The sequence below is a fragment of the Culex quinquefasciatus genome, chromosome 2 (genome assembly GCF_015732765.1).
Source record: "Culex quinquefasciatus strain JHB chromosome 2, VPISU_Cqui_1.0_pri_paternal, whole genome shotgun sequence".
Taxonomy (NCBI): Eukaryota; Metazoa; Arthropoda; class Insecta; order Diptera; family Culicidae; genus Culex; species Culex quinquefasciatus.
In genome coordinates, this window is record NC_051862.1 from 145695488 (window position 1) to 145716049 (window position 20562).

At 36.1% G+C, this 20562-nt stretch overlaps 1 protein-coding gene across 1 annotated transcript in view; it reads left to right on the top strand.

Annotated features, from left to right (window-relative positions):
* Positions 1-898: 898 nt before the first annotated feature.
* The window catches only part of LOC6044598 (F-box/LRR-repeat protein 20), a 39787-nt gene continuing 20123 nt past the window's right edge, over positions 899-20562 (top strand). Inside the window, exons 1-2 of the mRNA XM_001862052.2 lie at positions 899-1090; positions 8893-9465. Coding sequence (XP_001862087.1) covers positions 9433-9465 — 33 coding nt within the window. The 5' untranslated portion in view covers positions 899-1090; positions 8893-9432. The remainder of the gene's footprint in view (positions 1091-8892; positions 9466-20562) is intronic.

Consider the following 20562-nt stretch of genomic DNA (forward strand, 5'->3'; position numbering starts at 1 on the left):
ATTCTAGGACCCAATTATAAAGGCCAATTGGATCCTAAAATGAAGCTTAGATTGCTGATATTATTGTTTACAGCGATAAAGCTTATTTTTCTGAGTACAATGACCCTTTGTACAAGCACAAAGTGTTTCAAATGGATTTTAAAAACAACTTTGAAAAATTAACCGCACGGTCCTTCTTGACCAGCCCGGGAGCATGTTGACAGCTCACATACGAACTGAGCGTACCAACAGCGTAAATGGTGGCCTTCGATATTATCTAGCCAATCTTGTGAAAATGGCGAATAGTTTAAATAAATATAGTATTGTATAGCGGGTATAGGCGAATCGTTTAAATAAATATAATAAACTTATTTAAAGTTACGCCACGTTCAAATATTAGTCAAGAACAGTTGAAGTGAGCGTGCCGCAAAAGCCGTCACGAAAAGAAAGTTTCCCATGCAAATTTTGAGTTTCGTATTTGATGGGCGGACTCCGACGAGGCCCACTTGCCATCTGTCGGTGAATACGCGCAACTCACGAAAACTGTCCGGTTGTTCTTGACAGAAAAGTTCCTACATGACAGTTCGTTCCTAGGGTACCATGGTTTATCCATTGAAATAATGTTGTCTTGTCATAATGTTTTTCTTTTGCATTAAAATGAAAAAAAAAGTGATTAGAAATGGTTTTTGATCGTGTTTTTCCCCGTTGTACAAAAAATTGACATAGAGCTTCAGTACCCAATTCACCCGAAGGAAGTGTTATATCAAACTGACAAAAAATGTGTAAATAAATATTAAACTTTGTATAAATTTCAGTATTTTCCCGTCAGCGTGCAATATTTGACGTTTAGAGTGTATCAATCCGCGAGAGCGGAGAGAATAATATTCTCTCTTATTTTTTTATTGTTGTTTTTGTTTCTTTGGTTTCATTCCGTCGTGCACTGTCGAGGTAATTTTTTATTCGCGTAAAAAGTGCCCATTGATTACGGATGTTGGCTTTGTAAATTCCAGTGTTTCGAAATTACATTTTACGTCGTGTTGTTGCGGTATCTATTCGGAAAATAAGTGCAAGAAAGGATTAAGGAGGGAAACATGCTGTGAAAAGTATTAGGGTAAGATTTTTTTTCCTGGTAAATCAGCTTATGATGATGACGACTTAGTGAGAAATTTGTATACGAAAAGTTCCGATGGAATGCCGATGGAAGCAAATTATTCAATGTTGTCATTAGCGATTATTGATTGGGGACGATATCATACATCAAAATCGGGGACAGTGCTAAGAAGCATATAGAATTCCAATGTTTTGTAAACAAACATTTTTCTATTTGACTTTTTTCGCAATCTTTCGCATGAAGGTGTGTCGTTTTTTCCCGTAATCCATTCTCATTACATAAAGAATGGATAATTTTGCAACAACGGAAGCTACTTCCTAATCCAATTATAAAGTAGGTAGAACTATACTGCAAAAAAAAAACAAGTCCAGAGTTAGTAGACACGCAAAAACGAAAATCAATAAACACTGTGGAATACTTATCCTTCGTCGTCATCCATAAAGTATGTCACGCTCTAGGGAGGGAGGGGGGGTCTGAGAAAGTGTGACATTGCGTGTTATAAGTATAGGGAAAGCGTGACAAAGGGGGGGAGGGGGAGTAAATTTTGGCTGATTTTAGCGTGACGTACTTTATGGATGAAGCCTTCCGTGAATTGCTATTTACGTTGTTGCACATGGACCTTAAATGTTTTGTTATAATATTTTGAAATAAGCCGTTAATATGTCATACAAGGGAGTTGCACAATAAAGATCATACTTATTTCTTAGTAAAGTTATGCATGAAGACGTAATATCAAAATAAATGTCAAACTTGCCTACAAGTTGAACAATTGTTGTAAAAACACTTGTCATGCCAAAAATGGTATACAGCAACTACTGTGCAACATGTTTGCTACAAAGCAAAATTGAAAATGTTATACATTTGGATTATGTAAAGTGTAAAACAAATTTGAATCATGAGAGTGAGGATTATAAGCTGAGATAAAGTCTACGTTTTTTCCAACTTTAAACAGTAAATTTGCTAAAAACCATTTTCCACGGTTCCAATTCGCCCAGCGGGAAAAATTTCCAATGAATCATTCCAACTTTTCTTTCACAAACAAACGGGAACACTGCCCAGTCGCTCCCATCTTGTTTGGCATCAGTTCCGCTGTGTTGGTGAGCACTTTCCTCCGTAACTGAATCGCGCCCAGACAAACCCAAACACCCAACAGCTGATTTGATAACGCGATACACCAAAACAACCCCTCCCCGATCCCAGGGCCAGAGCCAGAGCTGCAGCAAGTAATCCTTCTGTGACAGTGTGTGAAATGTGGTGCATCGGTATTTGTGCCGTTTTGCGCTGCCTGCCCTTTTCATCGCACGAATCATTCACGAACGCGCGCGCCTCGAAGAACAAAGAAGAACACACCACTCGCTCTAATCACTCACGCACACTTGTTTTTTTTCGACGAAAAGAGAATTGCACGCGCGAGAGAGCGAGTGTCTGGTTAGGATGAATGGTATTAAAATATTCTGGAGTCGAAGGCATGAATGAGGTCGCGCTCGGAATGTGTTTGAAATTTGTTTTATTTTATGTTTTCCCTCTCTCTTTAGGTACCACTTTGTCCTGGTTGGTAACTAAACTATGATTTCAAGGGAAAAATATTCTCATTTTACTGTTGTATGTTGAAAATGGGTTGGAATTACCACTGCTTTGCCATATATAGGCATGGCAGAAGGATGCAGTTCAGTCTGTGCATAGCGATTCTCAAACAGAATTGTTTTAGATAATTTATCTTTTTGAAATTCGGTACAAATTGATACTTTCATGCATTTGTCGCATATATGGACAGATTTATAAGCGGTTCAATTACATAATATGTAGTACATATTATGTACTAGAACGCCCTTCTATCGGATGGGGAAGTAAAACGTCGGTCCATTTGCGTAAAAGAGGTTTTGAGTGACTCACCACATATAACCTTCGGACGCCTAGAAATGAGCAGAAACTTGCAACAGAGACCACAAAAGACCCGGGGGTCGTTAAAGTGGATTGCTTTGCTTTTTACTAAGACGCCCTTGTCAGCCATTTTATGATCTATTAGAACTTTTTACGATTTGAATATGGTGGGAAATAAGCACCTTAAAAAAGGAAATATGCAAAATAGGAATCATAAATTCGTCACAGCCATTTTAGATTTAAACATTCTAATTCACTTTAGAGTAGTTTAGGGGTCATACTAGAGCTCAACAACAAAAAACTTTTTTCGTGATCCGATTATCCGAATAATACATCTAGCTTCACATTTTTATTCTTCAAAATACGCTCATCATTCTCTCACTATTGATACTTCATTTTTATAAAATAAATTCTCTATTACTGTCAATTGTTTTCAATCTTCACCCTTTTTTCAAACATGTGAGATTTGAGCCCTTACTCAATTTATGGAATGGTTAAAGGATTAACACAAATATTACTATTGTATTTTTGCTAAACTTTTATAACATGCTTAGGACCAAAAATTGTAACAAAACACCGCGACAAAAGAAATAGCAACATATAAACACGACTCAACACTAGGAAATACTTAAGGAGAAAACAATACATAGTAAAAGAACAACTAGTTTTTAATTTCAAACTAAAAATTAAACAGTTTTTGCTGAGCAGTTCTCTAGGATTTCGGTCATTCGTTTTTTTTTGTATTTTTTAATCCGACTGAAACTTTTTTGGTGCCTTCGGTATGCCCAAAGAAGCCATTTTGCATCATTAGTTTGTCCATATAATTTTCCATACAAATTTGGCAGCTGTCCATACAAAATGATGTATGAAAATTCAAAAATCTGTATCTTTTGAAGGAATTTTTGATCGATTTGGTGTCTTCGGCAAAGTTGTAGGTATGGATACGGACTACACTAGAAAAATAATACACGGTAAAAAAATTTGGTGATTTTTTATTTAACTTTTGTCACTAAAACTTGATTTACAAAAAACACTATTTTTAATTTTTTTATTTTTGATATGTTTTAGAGGACATAAAATGCCAACTTTTCAGAAATTTCCAGGTTGTGCAAAAAATCATTGACCGAGTTATGAATTTTTTAATCAATACTGATTTTTTCAAAAAATCGAAATTTTGGTCGTAAAATTTTTCAACTTCATTTTCGATGTAAAATTAAATTTGCAATCAAAAAGTACTTTAGTGAAATTTTGATAAAGTGCACCGTTTTCAAGTTATAGCCATATTTAAGTGACTTTTTGAAAATAGTCGCAGTTTTCATTTTTAAATTAGTGCACATGTTTGCCCAGTTTTGAAAAAATATTTTTGAAAAGCTGAGAAAATTCTCTATATTTTGCTTATTCGGACTTTGTTGATACGACCTTTAGTTGCTGAGATATTGCAATGCAAAGGTTTAAAAACAGGAAAATTGATGATTTCTAAGTCTCACCCAAACAACCCACCATTTTCTATCGTCAATATCTTAGCAACTAATGGTCCGATTTTCAATGTTAATATATGAAACATTTGTGAAATTTTCCGATCTTTTCGAAAAAAATATTTTCAAAATTTTCAAATCAAGACTAACATTTCAAAAGGCCAAACATTCAATATTACGCCCTTTTAAAATGTTAGTCTTGATTTGAAAATTTTGAAAATATTTTTTCGAAAAGATCGGAAAATTTCACAATTGTTTCATATATTAACATTGAAAATCGGACCATTAGTTGCTGAGATATTGACGATAGAAAATGGTGGGTTGTTTGGGTGAAACTTAGAAAACATCAATTTTCCTGTTTTTAAACCTTTGCATTGCAATATCTCAGCAACTAAAGGTCGTATCAACAAAGTCCGAATAAGCAAAATATAGAGAATTTTCTCAGCTTTTCAAAAATATTTTTTCAAAACTGGGCAAACATGTGCACTAATTTTAAAAATAAAAACTGCGACTATTTTCAAAAAGTCACTTAAATATGGCTATAACTTGAAAACGGTGCACTTTATCAAAATTTCACTAAAGTACTTTTGATTGCAAATTTGATTTTACATCGAAAAATGAAGTTGAAAATTTTACGACCAAAATTTCGATTTTTGAAAAATCAGTATTGATTAAAAATTCATAACTCGGTCAATGATTTTTGCACACCTGGAAATTTCTGAAAAGTTGGCATTTTATGTCCTCTAAAACATATCAAAATAAAAAAATAAAAATAGTGTTTTTTTGTAAATCAAGTTTTAGTGATAAAGTTAAATAAAAAATCACCAAATTTTACCGTGTATTATTTTTTCCAGTGTAGTCCGTATCCATACCTACAACTTTGCCGAAGACACCAAATCGATCAAAAAATTCCTTCAAAAGATACAGATTTTTGAATTTTCATACATCATTTTTTTATGGACAGCTGCCAAATTTGTATGGAAAATTATATGGACAAACTAATGATGCAAAATGGCTTCTTTGGGCATACCGAAGGCACCAAAAAAGTTTCAGTCGGATTAAAAAATACAAAAATTAAAATTGAAGAAATAAGACCGATTTCGTAGAGAATTGCTCTTTAATGAAAATTGATAGGCACACTATAAATGGTTAGGCGCTTATACTTACATCAAACCCTACGTAATGTACCACCCCCGGCCGAGTTAAAATGCGTAACCGGAAAAGAAGGTGTGCATGCCTGGCACAAACACTCAAAGCGTGTTCTAGCGTGCTGCTCGCACTGACTCAGAGCAAGGGTGAGATGTAGGTGTAAGGGCAGTGCGTGTTCGTCGGGAACCTAGTGCATAAGATCGGTCAAGGCCCGTTCTTACACTGAAAATTGCGAATTGCGAATTGCGAATGGCAAAGATCGGGAAATTCGAATCGAATCTTCAATGTGTCTTAGACAATTTTATAGGGACCATCCATAAACCACGTGGACACTTTTTGTGAATCTTTTACCCCCCTTCGTGGACAATTGTCCATACAAAAAAAATCTTTTTTGTATGGGTCGTGGACAATCGCCATACCCCCCCCCCCCTAAAGTGTCCACGTGGTTTATGGATGGTCCCATAGCAAACATTCTGAACTTTTTAGCAACCCTATTTTTAGAAATGGTCACTCATGGTCCCTATTTTTAAAAAGAGACCATCCATAAACCACGTGGACACCTTAGGGGGTTGGCGATTGTCCACGCTCCATCCATACAAAAAAGATTTTATTTGCATGAAATCGTCCACGCCGGGTGGAGGGGGGGGGGGGTGTGATTTAGATTTAAAAAAGAGTGCCCACGTGGTTTATTGATGGTCCCAAATCGAAAAACTGCAAATATTTCGCCAAAATCAAACTTTCGGTGGCTATATCTTGAAAAGAACTTTTCGATTGCAAATTCAATTTTACATAAAAAAAAAAAAACCCGATTTAATATCACCAGAGGTGAAATAGAGCCTTTCTTACAAAATGATGAAATTCCGAGAAATATATTGGTGCAATTATTTTTTCAAAAACATAATCATACCATCCAATGAGAATTTTACCTAAAGCTTCGAATCTTTTAAGGCTAAACCTCAAATGCCATTTTTTTGTCACAAGACATTTGAATTTAATTAAGAAAAACATATTGGATTGACATTATTAGAAAAAAAATAACGGTTACTCAGTCTATAATGTTAGTCTATGATTAACTTAAAAAAAATATGTATCGCTATTGCACTTTGTCGATCAGTTATGAGAAGCCTGAAAGAACACTTTCACGCGCAGCGTAAAACGCGCAAGCGTAAAAGCGCTGGCGATGAAGCTTCGACTTGACGACTTGTCGAGCGAGAACGAGCCGGGACTTGAATTTTATGTTCAGTATATGATTTTGTATAAATCCAAAAATTTAATAGGAATAAATAGGGTAAAAATAAGACGAAAAACACTAAAATCGCTATATCTCTGGAAATACATTTTGGAAAAGCTTCAAATTTTGGGCCCAAACAGTTTATGGCGCATGTTTTCGAATGGCTTTTTGTTTGAAACTGAATTCTTTAAATTTGATAGTGTTATCTGTAAAATAGTCCAAAAAATACCTCTAAAAATGGCTTTGACCACATTTACTGGTCGAAAATTGTGAATCGAAAAATAAAATGTTCGTCTCCGACCCCACGGCTACAGATCTGGCTTTTAAAAATTGTGGGTTTTACGAGCGGTTTTCCAGTGATGGAAGACACAAATTTTAAGAGCGGATACAGACATCGGCCATGTATTTCAGAAAAAGAGCTCTCAAAATCAGACTTTGAGTTCCGGGTTTCGGGCGAAAATTCAATCGAAAGAGCGCATCTAAACCTTCAATTTAGTAATAGGATTTTTTCCTGGGACGAATCCTCGCCGTGCACGATTTTTTTTAGATTTCTGAAAAAAGCGTTTTTCCAAAAGCAAACCTTAAACCTTTCTTTTGTAAGAAAGGCAAAAATCAGGTAATTTTTTGTTAATGAAATTTCGAGTTTTTGTTAAAAAAATAATTAAAAAATCGACACAAAATTGATCAGAAAATTCACTCAAAAGTAACAGCTGTTTGAAGTTGTATGGAGACTTGTATGGGTGAACCAAAGTAACAAAATAGCATCTTTGGTCATAGGTAGGTATCCGGGATCGTGGTGTAGGGGTAAGCGTGGTTGCCTCTCACCCAGTCGGCTTGGGTTCGATCCCAGACGGTCCCGGTGGCATTTTTCGAGTAGAGATTTGTCTGACCACGCCTTTCGTCGGACGGGGAAGTAAATGTTGGCCCCGGTCCAACCTAGAGGGTTAGGTCGTTAGCTCAATCCAGGTGTAGGAGTCGTCTCCCTGGGTCCTGCCTCGGTGGAGTCGCTTGTATGCAGTTGGACTCACAATCCAAAGGTCGTCAGTTCGAATCCCGGGGTGGATGGAAGCTAAGGTGTAAAAAGATTGCCTCAACAATCAAGCCTTCAAACATCTAGTTTCGAGTAGGAATCTCGCAATCGAGAACGCCAAGGCAATGCTGTAGAGCGAATAATTGAATTTTTGATTTTTTTGGTAATAGGTAAAAAGATTTTAAAATAGCCATGTTAATTAAAAAAAAATTAATGCATTCTCCTGGATTTGTTGGCCAGGCCTATACTGCCCATGATCGTACAAATGTTCCGTATGCAAATATGTAGCGCGGTTTTCGCATATTTTATTTTGGAAAAAATAAACCGTCCTAAGATTTCCAACGTTCCAAAATTAAAAAGAGGAAATTTCAAATTTTTCATCGAATTTGAGTTTTATTTTCAAATTTACTATAAATTGGAAAATTTCTGGATCCCCCACCATATGTGTTAATTTTTTTACTCTACAGCAGAAATCTAAACGTTGAACTATATATGTAATTAGAACCGTAACAACAACAATAATTTTAAGTGGCAGCTTAAACCCCACAAGTTTTGTGTTGCTTTCCCAGACACAAACTCGCAAATAAACATTTCAATCGCAATCATCTCTTACTCCACTTGCAAGCGTGTGGAGCTGCATGCTCCACACATTCACACCGAAGAGAACAGGAATGAATGCATCGCGCTCTGATGCTTATGAATGAACAGAACTCAACCTGGTTGGGCGATTGTTCTACAGTACCAGAGATGTTCTAGCTGATTCTCTCGGCGGCTCTCAGCGCTTCTCTCGTCGAACTCTTGGGGGAGGAACATACCAACACAGTAGGCGGCCTGGGGCCTGTCCGCAGCGAACCGGGAGCAGTTCGACTTTGACTTCTCTGGCTGGTTGGTCGCGGTTCGTTGATGGTCGTGAGTCGACGTGAGTGTATGTACGACGACAACGACTAAAGAAGAGAAAATAAAAAATAAACTTCGCCATATTGAATCGTGCGAGAAGTTCTGCTTCTGATGGATTTTACTTTTTCTCCCCTGGCAGATTCCGAGTGCGGTCCGTGACTTCCGGAGGTTTGGTTCCGTACGCGGCGAAGGCTTGAACTGCAGCGATTGTTGAAGATACGCTGTGAAGGAAAACAGCTCTGAACACTCACAGGTCGCCGTAGACACACCAAGGCCGACCCGTGGATCATTACTGCAGATGTCGAGCGAAGATTCGGACGGAGCGATTGCGGCTGCAGATTGTGACCTCTTTGGTAGTGCAGTGAAAGTTAGTTAAAGTACTAAATCAGCACAAGAAGATTCTGTGTTTTGCCCGAGGGCCAATAATATAAATTTCGCGTGATTGTGTTTGTGCTCGACAAAGAAGCTCTAGTGAGAGTGTGCCCGCTTCCTCCCCCTCCGATCGGGCGCGTGTGAGTGTGATCTGAAAGCTGGAGGAGCAGCGCTGGGGTTCGCGAGCTCCAAAATCATTCAGAAACGTCGCTCAGTCAGCGGATCAACGACGTCGCAGAAGACGACGGCAAAGACGGTGGTGCAGCAACAGCAGCAACAGTGGAGGAAACCGAAAAGTGCGGACAAGATGAGCCAAGCGGTGTCCAGAAATAGATTCGAGGTTAGTAAATATGTTCATCCTAAAAATAAGCCATGTTGATAAAGCTCCACTTTGAGCGATCACTCTGAAGACTGTGTGTCCTCTTATGAATGACCGCGGCGCGCGCACACACGCATCACCACGCGTAGTCTGAAGGTCTCGTAGCGAACAAAGAAACTCTTACCCGTTCGTACCCGCTGCTACCCCCTCAAACCCATGCCGCCGAACGAGACTTGAACTCTTGTAAACAATCCCACCAATTGGCTCGACATACGGGCGTCGAGTTGGTCCAGCCCGAAACACCACCTTCCCAGAGTCGCGCGCTGGTCCTGGCAAAGTGGCATGGTTACGACGCAATTCACCAGCAGAAGGTGTCCGTACGTAACAAGAACAACAGAAAGTCTCCTTCCGATGTCGACGTTGTGTCGAAGTCGGCGGGGCAGGGCAGGTCCATGAACCCCTCCATATCAGCACAACACACATACCTACCTACCCTGCTGGACGCTTCTCGCGCGGAAGAGTGTGACGCAGAGGCTCGTTTAGTATAGTGAACTAAGTGAAGTAGTCTAGTTCTAGCGAGTTGGGTTTCCCTTTGAAGAGTTGGTTTGGCAAATGGTATGAAACTGTTAACTTATATATAATTTCGGCAGTGTTGAGTTAATGATGTATTTAGATTCTATCTCATGGCCGTGCTCGTGCTAATTTGTCGCTCGTGCATTTCTGGCCAAATTGTGTTAAAATGCCATTTTATGCAGGTATGAATGCCTCTTCTTTGACCTAAAAACTCGATTTCGTACCTGAGATATTCAACAAAACCATAAAAAATAGTGTTATCCTGTCACACCCTGCCAGTGCGACAACTGTCCAAAGATATTGTGGTCAGAGGACGTTTTGTCACATGTAGATGCCCAACTACTGTTTACAATTTTGATTTTATCTCGAAAATAGGCAACTAACTTAAACCAAATTTTGAGACAATGCTCAAAATGACCAACCAAACAAAAGGTGATTGCTATTGCTTACATTGCTTGCATAAGTCAAACAATAAAACACGTTTTTCTCGGAGCGTCAAAAAGCGACGTGTGACAAGATAGCACGAGCTCGTTATCATGTAAACTATAAGAAAATCTTCTGAAATAAGAGCTTTTTTCCTTGTAATTGTAGATAATTCCACGATATATTATTTAACACATAGCCCTAATGAGCTTGACAAACTTAATTTACGTTTTTCTCGACTTTTGCTGTCCTAAATTCATGATCAATTATCAAAAATTATCAAGCAAAATGTACCTCAACATACTTGAAACATATTCACAGTTAAGCTGCTATTGATAATTAAATTGTGTATTTGTCAAACTTAGTAGACTATGTACTTACAATGTGGTCTCGAAAGTTTAAATTTTAGAAAAGACAATTCTGCAACAATTCTATCCCATGTTCGAAACGAGAGAAACGCATTTGACAATTTTTTATTTGACCAAAACGTTCACGGAGACTTCGACGGTAACATTTCAAAAGGCATCATGTACATTTTGACACTTTCTGGGTTATTGCATATTCTGAAAGTACTCCTAATAAGCTATCTCTCCACCAAAATGACCAAATGTTACTTCAGTAAAGTCTGTTTAATCATGATTTTAAATAAAGTAACATAAACAAAATCTCTGCCATCAGCAATCCCTGTTTATATAGCCCTGTCATCCTGTCAAACAAAAGGCTACATAAACCTCGTGACGAAAAAAAAAGCAACATGAAAAAAGCGCCATGTACATTCGGCGAAGAAAAACGAATCATAACAAAGCGCCCCCCTCAATGACAGCAGGGTGATAAAGACGTTGGTGATTTCAAAAGGAGTTATGTTTGTTTTTCTCAAATAAAATTACGGAAATGATGTTTTATTGAATTTGGATGATCAAGTATCAATAAAAGTAACGTTTTTCATCGTTTGTTATTATTAGAACATCTTATTTTGCTTTTATATTAAAATGGGAATTGAAAATGGATGCTCAACATTCAAATGCGGTTTTCTCAAAACGCATGGTTTTTGAAATGTTGGCGTCGACTTCTCTATGACCAAAGAAGCCATTTTGTATAATTGGTTGTCCCATAGAAGTCTCGATACAATTTTGGCAGCTTTCTTTACAAAAGTGATTTTTAAATATTTGAAAATCTTTATCTGGAAGGAATTTTCCGATCGATTTGTTTTCTTCGGCAAAGTTGTAGGTATTGGTTAAGACCATAAAAAAATTACGCTTACAAAAAATTACTCATTTTTTTTAGTTTTTTGAGTTTTTTTTTATTGTTATTTTGAAGGCCAATGAGGCATCTTCTGAGCCACAGATGGGGCGTCCAAATTTCCCCGGTTCTGAATTTTCCGGGAAACGGGAAAAATATTTTTGGAATCGCTCAACCATATTAATTGGTGATTATGTACACTTCAATCTACACAAAAACGACAGTTTTTAAAATTAAATTTCTTTGAAAATATCTATCTTCTTTGAAAATATCTTAAAAAAGACGAGGCGACAGCAAATAAAATGACAATTTTAGACAAGTTTTTAATTTCATATTTGTATAATAAAAGTTTATGCAACAAGTTGCTTACGACATTTTTCGCAATCCCGAATAAAAGACTTTTAAATGGAATTTTTGCATACATCCATGTGTTACTCATTGATACTACCCTAGTAACATTTATGGTTTTAAGTAGGCCATAAATGTGCTTATTTAGGGTTTATGAGAGTTTTTAGAGCAATGATAAAACCTGTACGTTTAAAAATGTTACTAGGATAGCGCTGAAAATTTCAACTTTCACAAAAAAACTTTTGCAAAAAACATATTTTAAAAAAATCTTTAGGTTACTACCGCCAACTAGAAAAAAACAGGAATACAGTCTGAATAGGTAAGGAGATTTTAGAGCAATAAATTAAAAAATCGGTGATTTGTGAAATTGTTTTGTTCTGTTCCTGTTTTAACCTGGGTGCTGAAAAGACAGAATGCGTAACGTGATTTCCGAATGATCCCTACTGCTCTTCACTAATACAACTGCACTACAGCTGTAATCATAAACAAAGTAGAAGGCTATGTCCAAGCTCAAGTGTGACATATTTTTTGCTGCTCAAGTGACTTGTTTTGAAACATTTTGGATCTGTTGATTTTAAAGTTTTCGCTGAAAATTTAGTGTTGTGCGCTTTTTTTGATCTTAGACTAAACGATGGGTGGCCAAAAGAGTCCATCTTTGTTTTCCACGTGACGAACAATTGCGTCAGGAGTGGGTGGAATTTTATGAATCTGAAGAGCAACCAAACCGTGAGTTTGTATCATTGAAGCGCAGTGATAATATCGGAGTAAGTTTATTCAATATTATTTAGCTGGTGCCATTCATAGTTATTAACAATTCGTCGCTAACATTTCAAAAAATGCCATAAACATAGGTTTTGCGTGAGACATAGCGCTTATTTAAATGTTTGCGACAAATTATGCCAATCTCGACCAACCCTCTTCTTAAAATTTGTTGACTTCGAATACTTCAAAAGCTAGACGCCCTTGACTTTTTTTTATTTCTGACAAAATAAATCATAGATCGATTACAATACTTGCCACTTCTTGGTATCATTTTTCAAATAGTAAATTGGTTCCGCTTTGACAGTTCTAAATTGAGGCCGCTTTGCGGACCACTATTCTGCACCCAGGTTTTAACCAAAGTCATTCAAAACATCATGCAAAAAATGGCTGAATATTTGTCTAAACTCGTTTCATTTGTCCTGGTTTGCCCCACATGCCAGTGTTTGATGAAAAATAATTTAATTTGATTTTTTTTTCTAAATTTTAAATCATAAATACCGTCATCAGGGTGGCATTAGGTCTGGGAGAGATTGGGTTATACAAAAATGCTGAAATTTGTGTGACCCAATCTCTCCCCCAGACCCTATGTCACCCCTGATGGCTGTATATATATAAATATCTCAAACTTTTAAAAATATATAAATGAAAAATTAAATATTTGAAGCGCTAGGCATTTTGCCGATAGGTAAACTAAATTTAACAGTTTTCCCTAATACACTAAATATGCTGCTGATATATGCCGAATACAAATTATGATGCTTTAAAATTATTATCGATCAACTGTTCACCTATTTCTACAACCAAATCTGAATTTCCAGACCAGTTGAGATTTCCAAAAAAGTGTCCACGTGGTTTGTGGATGGTCCCTTCCACTTTTCAATGAAAAGATTCTCGTTTTTGCAATTCCCTGAGTTGTTCATGTTCTGTTTATATGTAAAACACAAATCACATCCATCATCACTTCGAACGAATCGGCTTCAGCAGCTCAGGACGGGAAGCAATTTTGAGAAGAGAAACCACCATTGAAATAAAAACGTGGTAATGCTAATTGCCAGTGGAGCTGTTCCACAACCCACTACTGTTCCACCAAGTACTTTGTAACTCTATACTGAGCCGTATACATTTTGGATCTTTCCGTAGCCCATGCGGCCTGTTGACCATGGTGCTGTGTGGTTCCACATGAACTGGCCACCAGTATTTTTTTTTTGTAGCATGTTGCCTATTCTAATTGGTTCCCCTTCTTTGTCTTGCAAACTTTGCTGTACACCATCAGCACGAATGAATCAAATACATTTTTGAACGGATGGTTAGCTCAGCTCAACACCTCGCACACAAATTCATCAGAATGCAAATGTGCGGGATATATTTGTTTACACGACATTCGGCATCTTTTGTGCGAACTGTTTGTAAATAAATCGTTTGCGCATTTGCTCCAATTTCACGGAATCGAACCAACAACAACAGCCGCAGCAGGCAAGGCAAAGTGTCCCAAGGGTGGCGCCTGTATAATGCTTTGCTGACCGCCGAAGGGCTACTTCAGGGCAAGGAGATCCATTTAAATTGTTTTAAATTGGTTACACCGTGGATTGTCAGCAGCGGTCAGCAGGTTTGTGTATTATTTAGCAATGACGGCACAATGACAGTGACCAAGTTAGACTTGATACGATAAGCGGATTAGCGAGGAGTTCTAAAGAGGAATAATGTGGCACTTGACATTGCGGAGACAGAAACTTTTTTTCGTAAAATCGCGATAGCTCGTGATGGTTTTAATCAAACCCCTTATGTTTATATATCAAAATTTTTGTAATTTTCTGGTCTACCACTTTGTAGAACATTGTTACACTCTAAAAAATAACCCTGCAAAGTTAGAAAAAACACGAAATTTTAAAATGAAAATTTTTGTTCTAAGTGAAAAAATACCCTTCTGGGTCAATGTAGATTCGAAAAGTACATTAAATCTCCCTTAAAATGACATGTTCCAAAAAAATTTACAGTCGAGTAACGGAAAATGGGAGAATTTTTAAAGCCTTTTAGTGTTTTTTTTTTCGATGAAAAATATTTTTTTTCGGATTTCATAAAAGTCTCGATATGACATCAAATTTCTATCTCATCACCGTTTCAGGCTGCAAATTATTGAAAAACACCTCTTTTCGCATGTTCAAAAATAAAAGGGGTCGTACCACCCCTCCGTCACGAGATATCTAAAAACGGTCCTCGGATTCGTGATCAAGGACAAAAGTTACCCCTTAGGACAAAGTATCACGCAAATCGAAGAGGGGTCGGGGCATCTGCTGTGTGAGTTGGCGGAGAATTACCCATTAATGTTGAAATCTTTATGGGTCGGTCCACCTTAATCGTTCACAAAACAGTGCAAAATTTAAATCAACATTTTCTGATCAACCTCAAACATGGTAGATAATGTGATATTATGTAAGAGGAATCAAACCAAGAAATTTTGAGAAACTTTTTATTTTACGAAATTGGGCATATAAATGCCTACTGAACTCAAACTGATACTCTTTTTAAAGAACTTGTTGAGAAAAATGAAACTGTTTTTTTAACTGCTCTAAACATCAAAATTTGCAAAAACCGATAGTGGGAATCGATTCTCCAGACAATTTTACATAAAAGTCTCCATATTGACCATTGTCCTAAGTCCAATCCTTGTGAAGTTACAGCGGTTTTAACAATAAAAATGTTGAAAAAATAGATTTTTTGAGGGTTTTTGGCAATTTTTATATGACAGACTTGATTTTTCAGTCTCGAAAATATTTTTACCGGAAAGCTCGTCCAATTTCCCATAAGTTTGTCTTTGACCACATTTCAATTGGATGTATGGGCTTACAGATATAAGCTAATTACATTTCTCATAATTGAAAACATAATATTTTTTTAGTGTAGTATAGTAACCTGGATAGTAAATTAGCTTATATCTGTAAGCCCATACATCCAATTGAAATGTGATCAAAGACAAACCCTCCAAAAATCTATTTTTTCGACATTTTTATTTTTAAAACCGCTGTAACTTCACAAGGATTGGACTTAGGACAATAGTCAATATGGAGACTTTTATGTAAAATTGTCTGGAGAATCGATTCCCACTATCGGTTTTTGCAAATTTTGATGTTTAGAGCATTTTTGAAAAAAAAAACAGTTTCAGTAAATGATTTAAGTATTTTTTAGGTGAGTTGCTCCATCCTGCATTTTTCGTGAGTCTTTTTGTAACATCTTAGGCTATTTTCACAAAAATTTTGAACGAAAAAAAATCGTGGGCTCACCTTTAAATTTTACTTTTAAACTTAAAAATCAAAAAAATCTCATAAAAGTGGAGTGTTTTTTTGTTTCAGTGTACTTTTTCGGAAAGCCCGTCAAATTTCCTACAAGTTTGTCTTTGACCACTTTTTGATACGAAGCAACGGCTTCGAGATATAGCAATATTTAAATTACGAAATACAAAAATATTGAAAACACTTACGCCCTTCTAAAATGTCATTATCGAGTGTAACTGGCTCCATATACACAAAAATGGCTTATATAAGCGTAGGATAACATGTCTACAAAGTTTCATTGAAATCCGAGAGGGTCGAGAAAAAAGTACCTAAAAAATCCTGTTTTGGGCTGGAATTGCTCCTTTAATGAAATGATTCACAAAAGTAACTAGATTGCTACCATTAAACCCGGTAAGAAAGAATTCAAATATTATCAAAATCCAAACCATATTTCAAACAAACGGCGATAGCTAACCTCTCGCTGTGCCACTGATTACTACTGAGCAGTTCTCTAGGATTTCGGTCATTCGATTTTTTTATGTATTTTTTAATCCGACTGAAACTTTTTTGGTGCCTTCGGTATGCCCAAAGAAGCCATTTTGCATCATTAGTTTGTCCATATAATTTTCCATACAAATTTCGCAGCTGTCCATAAAAAAATGATGTATGAAAATTCAAAAATCTGTATCTTTTGAAGAAATTTTTTGATCGATTTGGTGTCTTGGGCAAAGTTGTAGGTATGGATATGGACTACACTGGAAAAAAATGATACACGGTAAAAAAAATTTGGCGATTCTTTTATTTAACTTTTTATCACTAAAACTTGATTTGCAAAAAAACACTATTTTTAATTTTTTTTATTTTTTGATATGTTTTAGAGGACATAAAATGCCAACTTTTCAGAAATTCAGAAATCATTGACCGAGTTATGAATTTTTTAATCAATACTGATTTTTTCAAAAAATCGAAATATTGGTCGCAAAATTTTTTCAACTTCAAATTTCGATGTAAAATCAAATTTGCAATCAAAAAGTGCTTCAGTAAAATTTTGATAAAGTGCACCGTTTTCAAGTTAAATCTATATTTAGGTGACTTTTTTGAAAATCGTCGCAGTTTTTCATTTTTTTAGATTAGTGCACATGTTTGCACACTTTTGAAAAAAATATTTTTGAAATGCTGAGAAAATTCTCTATATTTTGCTTTTTCGGACTTTGTTGATACTACCTTTAGTTGCTGAGATATTGCAATGCAAAGGTTTAACCCTCTCCCGCCCATGGTTACTCCAGAGCACCAAAACTTTGAACTCAAATATCTCGGAACTGACACAACTTTTCATGGTGTTTTAAGTAGCAGCTGTTCATGTAGAATGTATACTAACATCTCCCCAAATTTTATCAAATTTGGTTAAGCACAAGCAAAGTTACAGTGTCAAATGTAAACAAAAATGGGCCAATTTTAGGTAAATAAATAAGACCTGTTTTCGAAAGCCCGTAAAAATTACCAAACATAAAATTTTATTAAACAAAAAATGTTTTGCTATCATTTGAACCTTGGACAAGAACCCCTGTGAATAACATTGTGAGTTTGGACCGGTTTTAAGTGTTTTTCAACCTTTTTCATTTGGTGCACCAGAGCACCACCTAGGCATATGAGCAACTAAATATTCAGGAGCACTTTTTTCTAAATTACAGAAAAAGCTTATTTTTATCAAAACAAAAGTTCATAAACGTTTTGACTATTCATAAACAATGCAAAACATTGTTATTAGACCGATAGTTTATTATTTTCCTCATTTTTTATGAAAATTATTGATTGTGGGTTTTGAATGAGCCAAACAAAGAAACCTGAAAATGCAGAGATTTTAGAATTTGTAGTTAATACTTCAGAAATATGGTCTTACAGCAAAGAATAAGTAATTTTTAACACATTTCGAAGCGTTTTCAAACAAATGAACCAATAGATTTGTAGAAAACAAGATTTTGTGGTTTAATAAAAAGTTGCTCATCTTCCTGATGGTGCTCTGGTGCATTCTACTTTTTTGCCCCAATTTGGTGCATTCTACTTTTTTGCCCCAATTTGATGTTTGTGGGTCAAAGTAAAGTATTTCCTACATTATTGTACCAAAATTAAGCCATTTACTATTTTTACGATAAGCAAACAGCTCTGGGCGTTAGAGGGTTAACAACAGGAAAATTGATGTTTTCTAAGTCTCACCCAAACAGCCCACCATTTTTTAATGTCGATATCTCAGCAACTAATGGTCCGATTTTCAATGTTAATATATGAAACATTTGTGAAATTTTCCGATCTTTTCGAAAACATTATTTTCAAAATTTTCAAATCAAGACTAACATTTCAAAAGGGCCAAACATTCAATATTAAGCCCTTTTAAAATGTTAGTCTTGATTTGAAAATTTTGAAAAAAATGTTTTCGAAAAGATCGGAAAATTTCACAAATGTTTCATATATTAACATTGAAAATCGGACCATTAGTTGCTGAGATATCGACATTAAAAAATGATGGGCTGTTTGGGTGAGACTTAGAAAGCATCAATTTTCCTGTTTTTAAACCTTTGCATTGCAATATCTCAGCAACTAAAGGTCGTATCAACAAAGTCCGAAAAAGCAAAATATAGAGAATTTTCTCAGCTTTTCGAAAATATTTTTTTCCAAAAGTGTGCAAACATGTGCACTAATTAAAAAAAAAAAAAACTGCGACTATTTTCAAAAAAGTCACCTAAATATGGATTTAACTTGAAAACGGTGCACTTTATCAAATTTTTACTAAAGTACTTTTTGATTGCAAATTTGATTTTACATCGAAATATGAAGCTGAAAAAATTTTGTGGCCAATATTTCGATTTTTTGAAAAATCAGTATTAATTAAAAAATTCATAACTCGGTCAATGATTTTTTGCACAACCTGGAAATTTCTGAAAAGTTGGCATTTTATGTCCTCTAAAACATATCAAAAAATAAAAAAAAATAAAAATAGTGTTTTTTTGCAAATAAAATTTTAGTGATAAAAAGTTAAATAAAAAAATCACCAAATTTTTTTTACCGTGTATCATTTTTTCCAGTGTAGTCCGTATCTATACCTACAACTTTGCCGAAGACACCAAATCGATCAAAAAATTCCTTCAAAAGATACAGATTTTTGAATTTTCGTACATCATTTTTTTATGGACAGCTGCGAAATTTGTATGGAAAATTATATGGACAAACTAATGATGCAAAATGGCTTCTTTGGGCATACCGAAGGCACCAAAAAAGTTTCAGTCGGATTAAAAAATACAAAAATTTAAATTGAAGAAAAAAGACCGATTTTGTAGAGAATTGCTCTACTGCATCGTTTGCGTTAGATGCGCTTCCTGGCGTAAACAACAGTCAGTGTCCGTTTTGGCTGTACGCTGCCTAGTCAAAACATTTTAAAATACTGTGGCTGAGCTGAGCCAAAACCAACCAACCGTTGATAAGATAATACGGGCAGTATGCACTGGGATGGAAGCTATAGTGTAAGCAAGCTTCAAATGTGACAGAATGTTGCAGCTTTTTATTTGTTGTTTGTGGTTTAACCATTACACAATTTTGAAACTTTTTATAAGGAATGAAAGCCAATTGAGATTTTTTAAAGAATATTAATTTGTTGTCAAGTTTTAATAAAATCAACCACAAATATTTTTATCGTCCAGGATTATCGTTCGAGGCATCCACCGTCTGCACGTACCCAGGTCGGTACACGTGGAATGTCCGCTACGACGACGACGTCTGGTCCCTGGGTTTGTTTGCACAATATTGCAAGACCTTCATCAACTTGCTCAGGCATGATGCACTTTTGACGACCACCAGCAGAACTGCGTGTGGTCTCCTCCTGGTGGCAGCCACCACGCGATTACTTTTTTTTCTACATTTTTCCACACTCCACCTTGTTACAGGTTGCAGCTGGCTAGCTCGTGGTTCTGTGTTCCACGTGTCGCCAGTCTGCGCCGGCGAGTATTTTCCGGAGAAAAACGCGTTGGCCATGCGCAGCAGCCCAACCCCCCCTCCGGCTGAACTGAAACTAAACAAATCTTCACGAGTCTCTCGTGCGATATTCTCCAGACAAGAAAGAAAAATGCAATTTGGTGTTGCACCAGCGGAACGAAGCAGACAACCGTCAGCAGTGCAGCAGACACACGCTCACTGCTGGTGGTGCATGTGTAGTGTAATTTTTCAGGTCCTATTTTCTCGTCGTTTGAAAAATCTGCTTCGGAAGATTCGGGGCATTTGAAAAAAAAACGTGTTTTTTTCAAAAAAAGCAGCCTGCAATGATGATATTTTGCAAATTTGATTTAAAAAAAAGTTTTATGTAAAATTGGATTTTTTTCATTTAAAAAAATAAAATAGTTCAAAAATTCTGCCATTTTTCATTACTTGACTGTGACTTTTTTTGGGGAATGGCATTTCATGGAAAGTTTAATGTTCTTTTCGAATCTGCAATAACCCAAAAGGGTATTTCTTTACT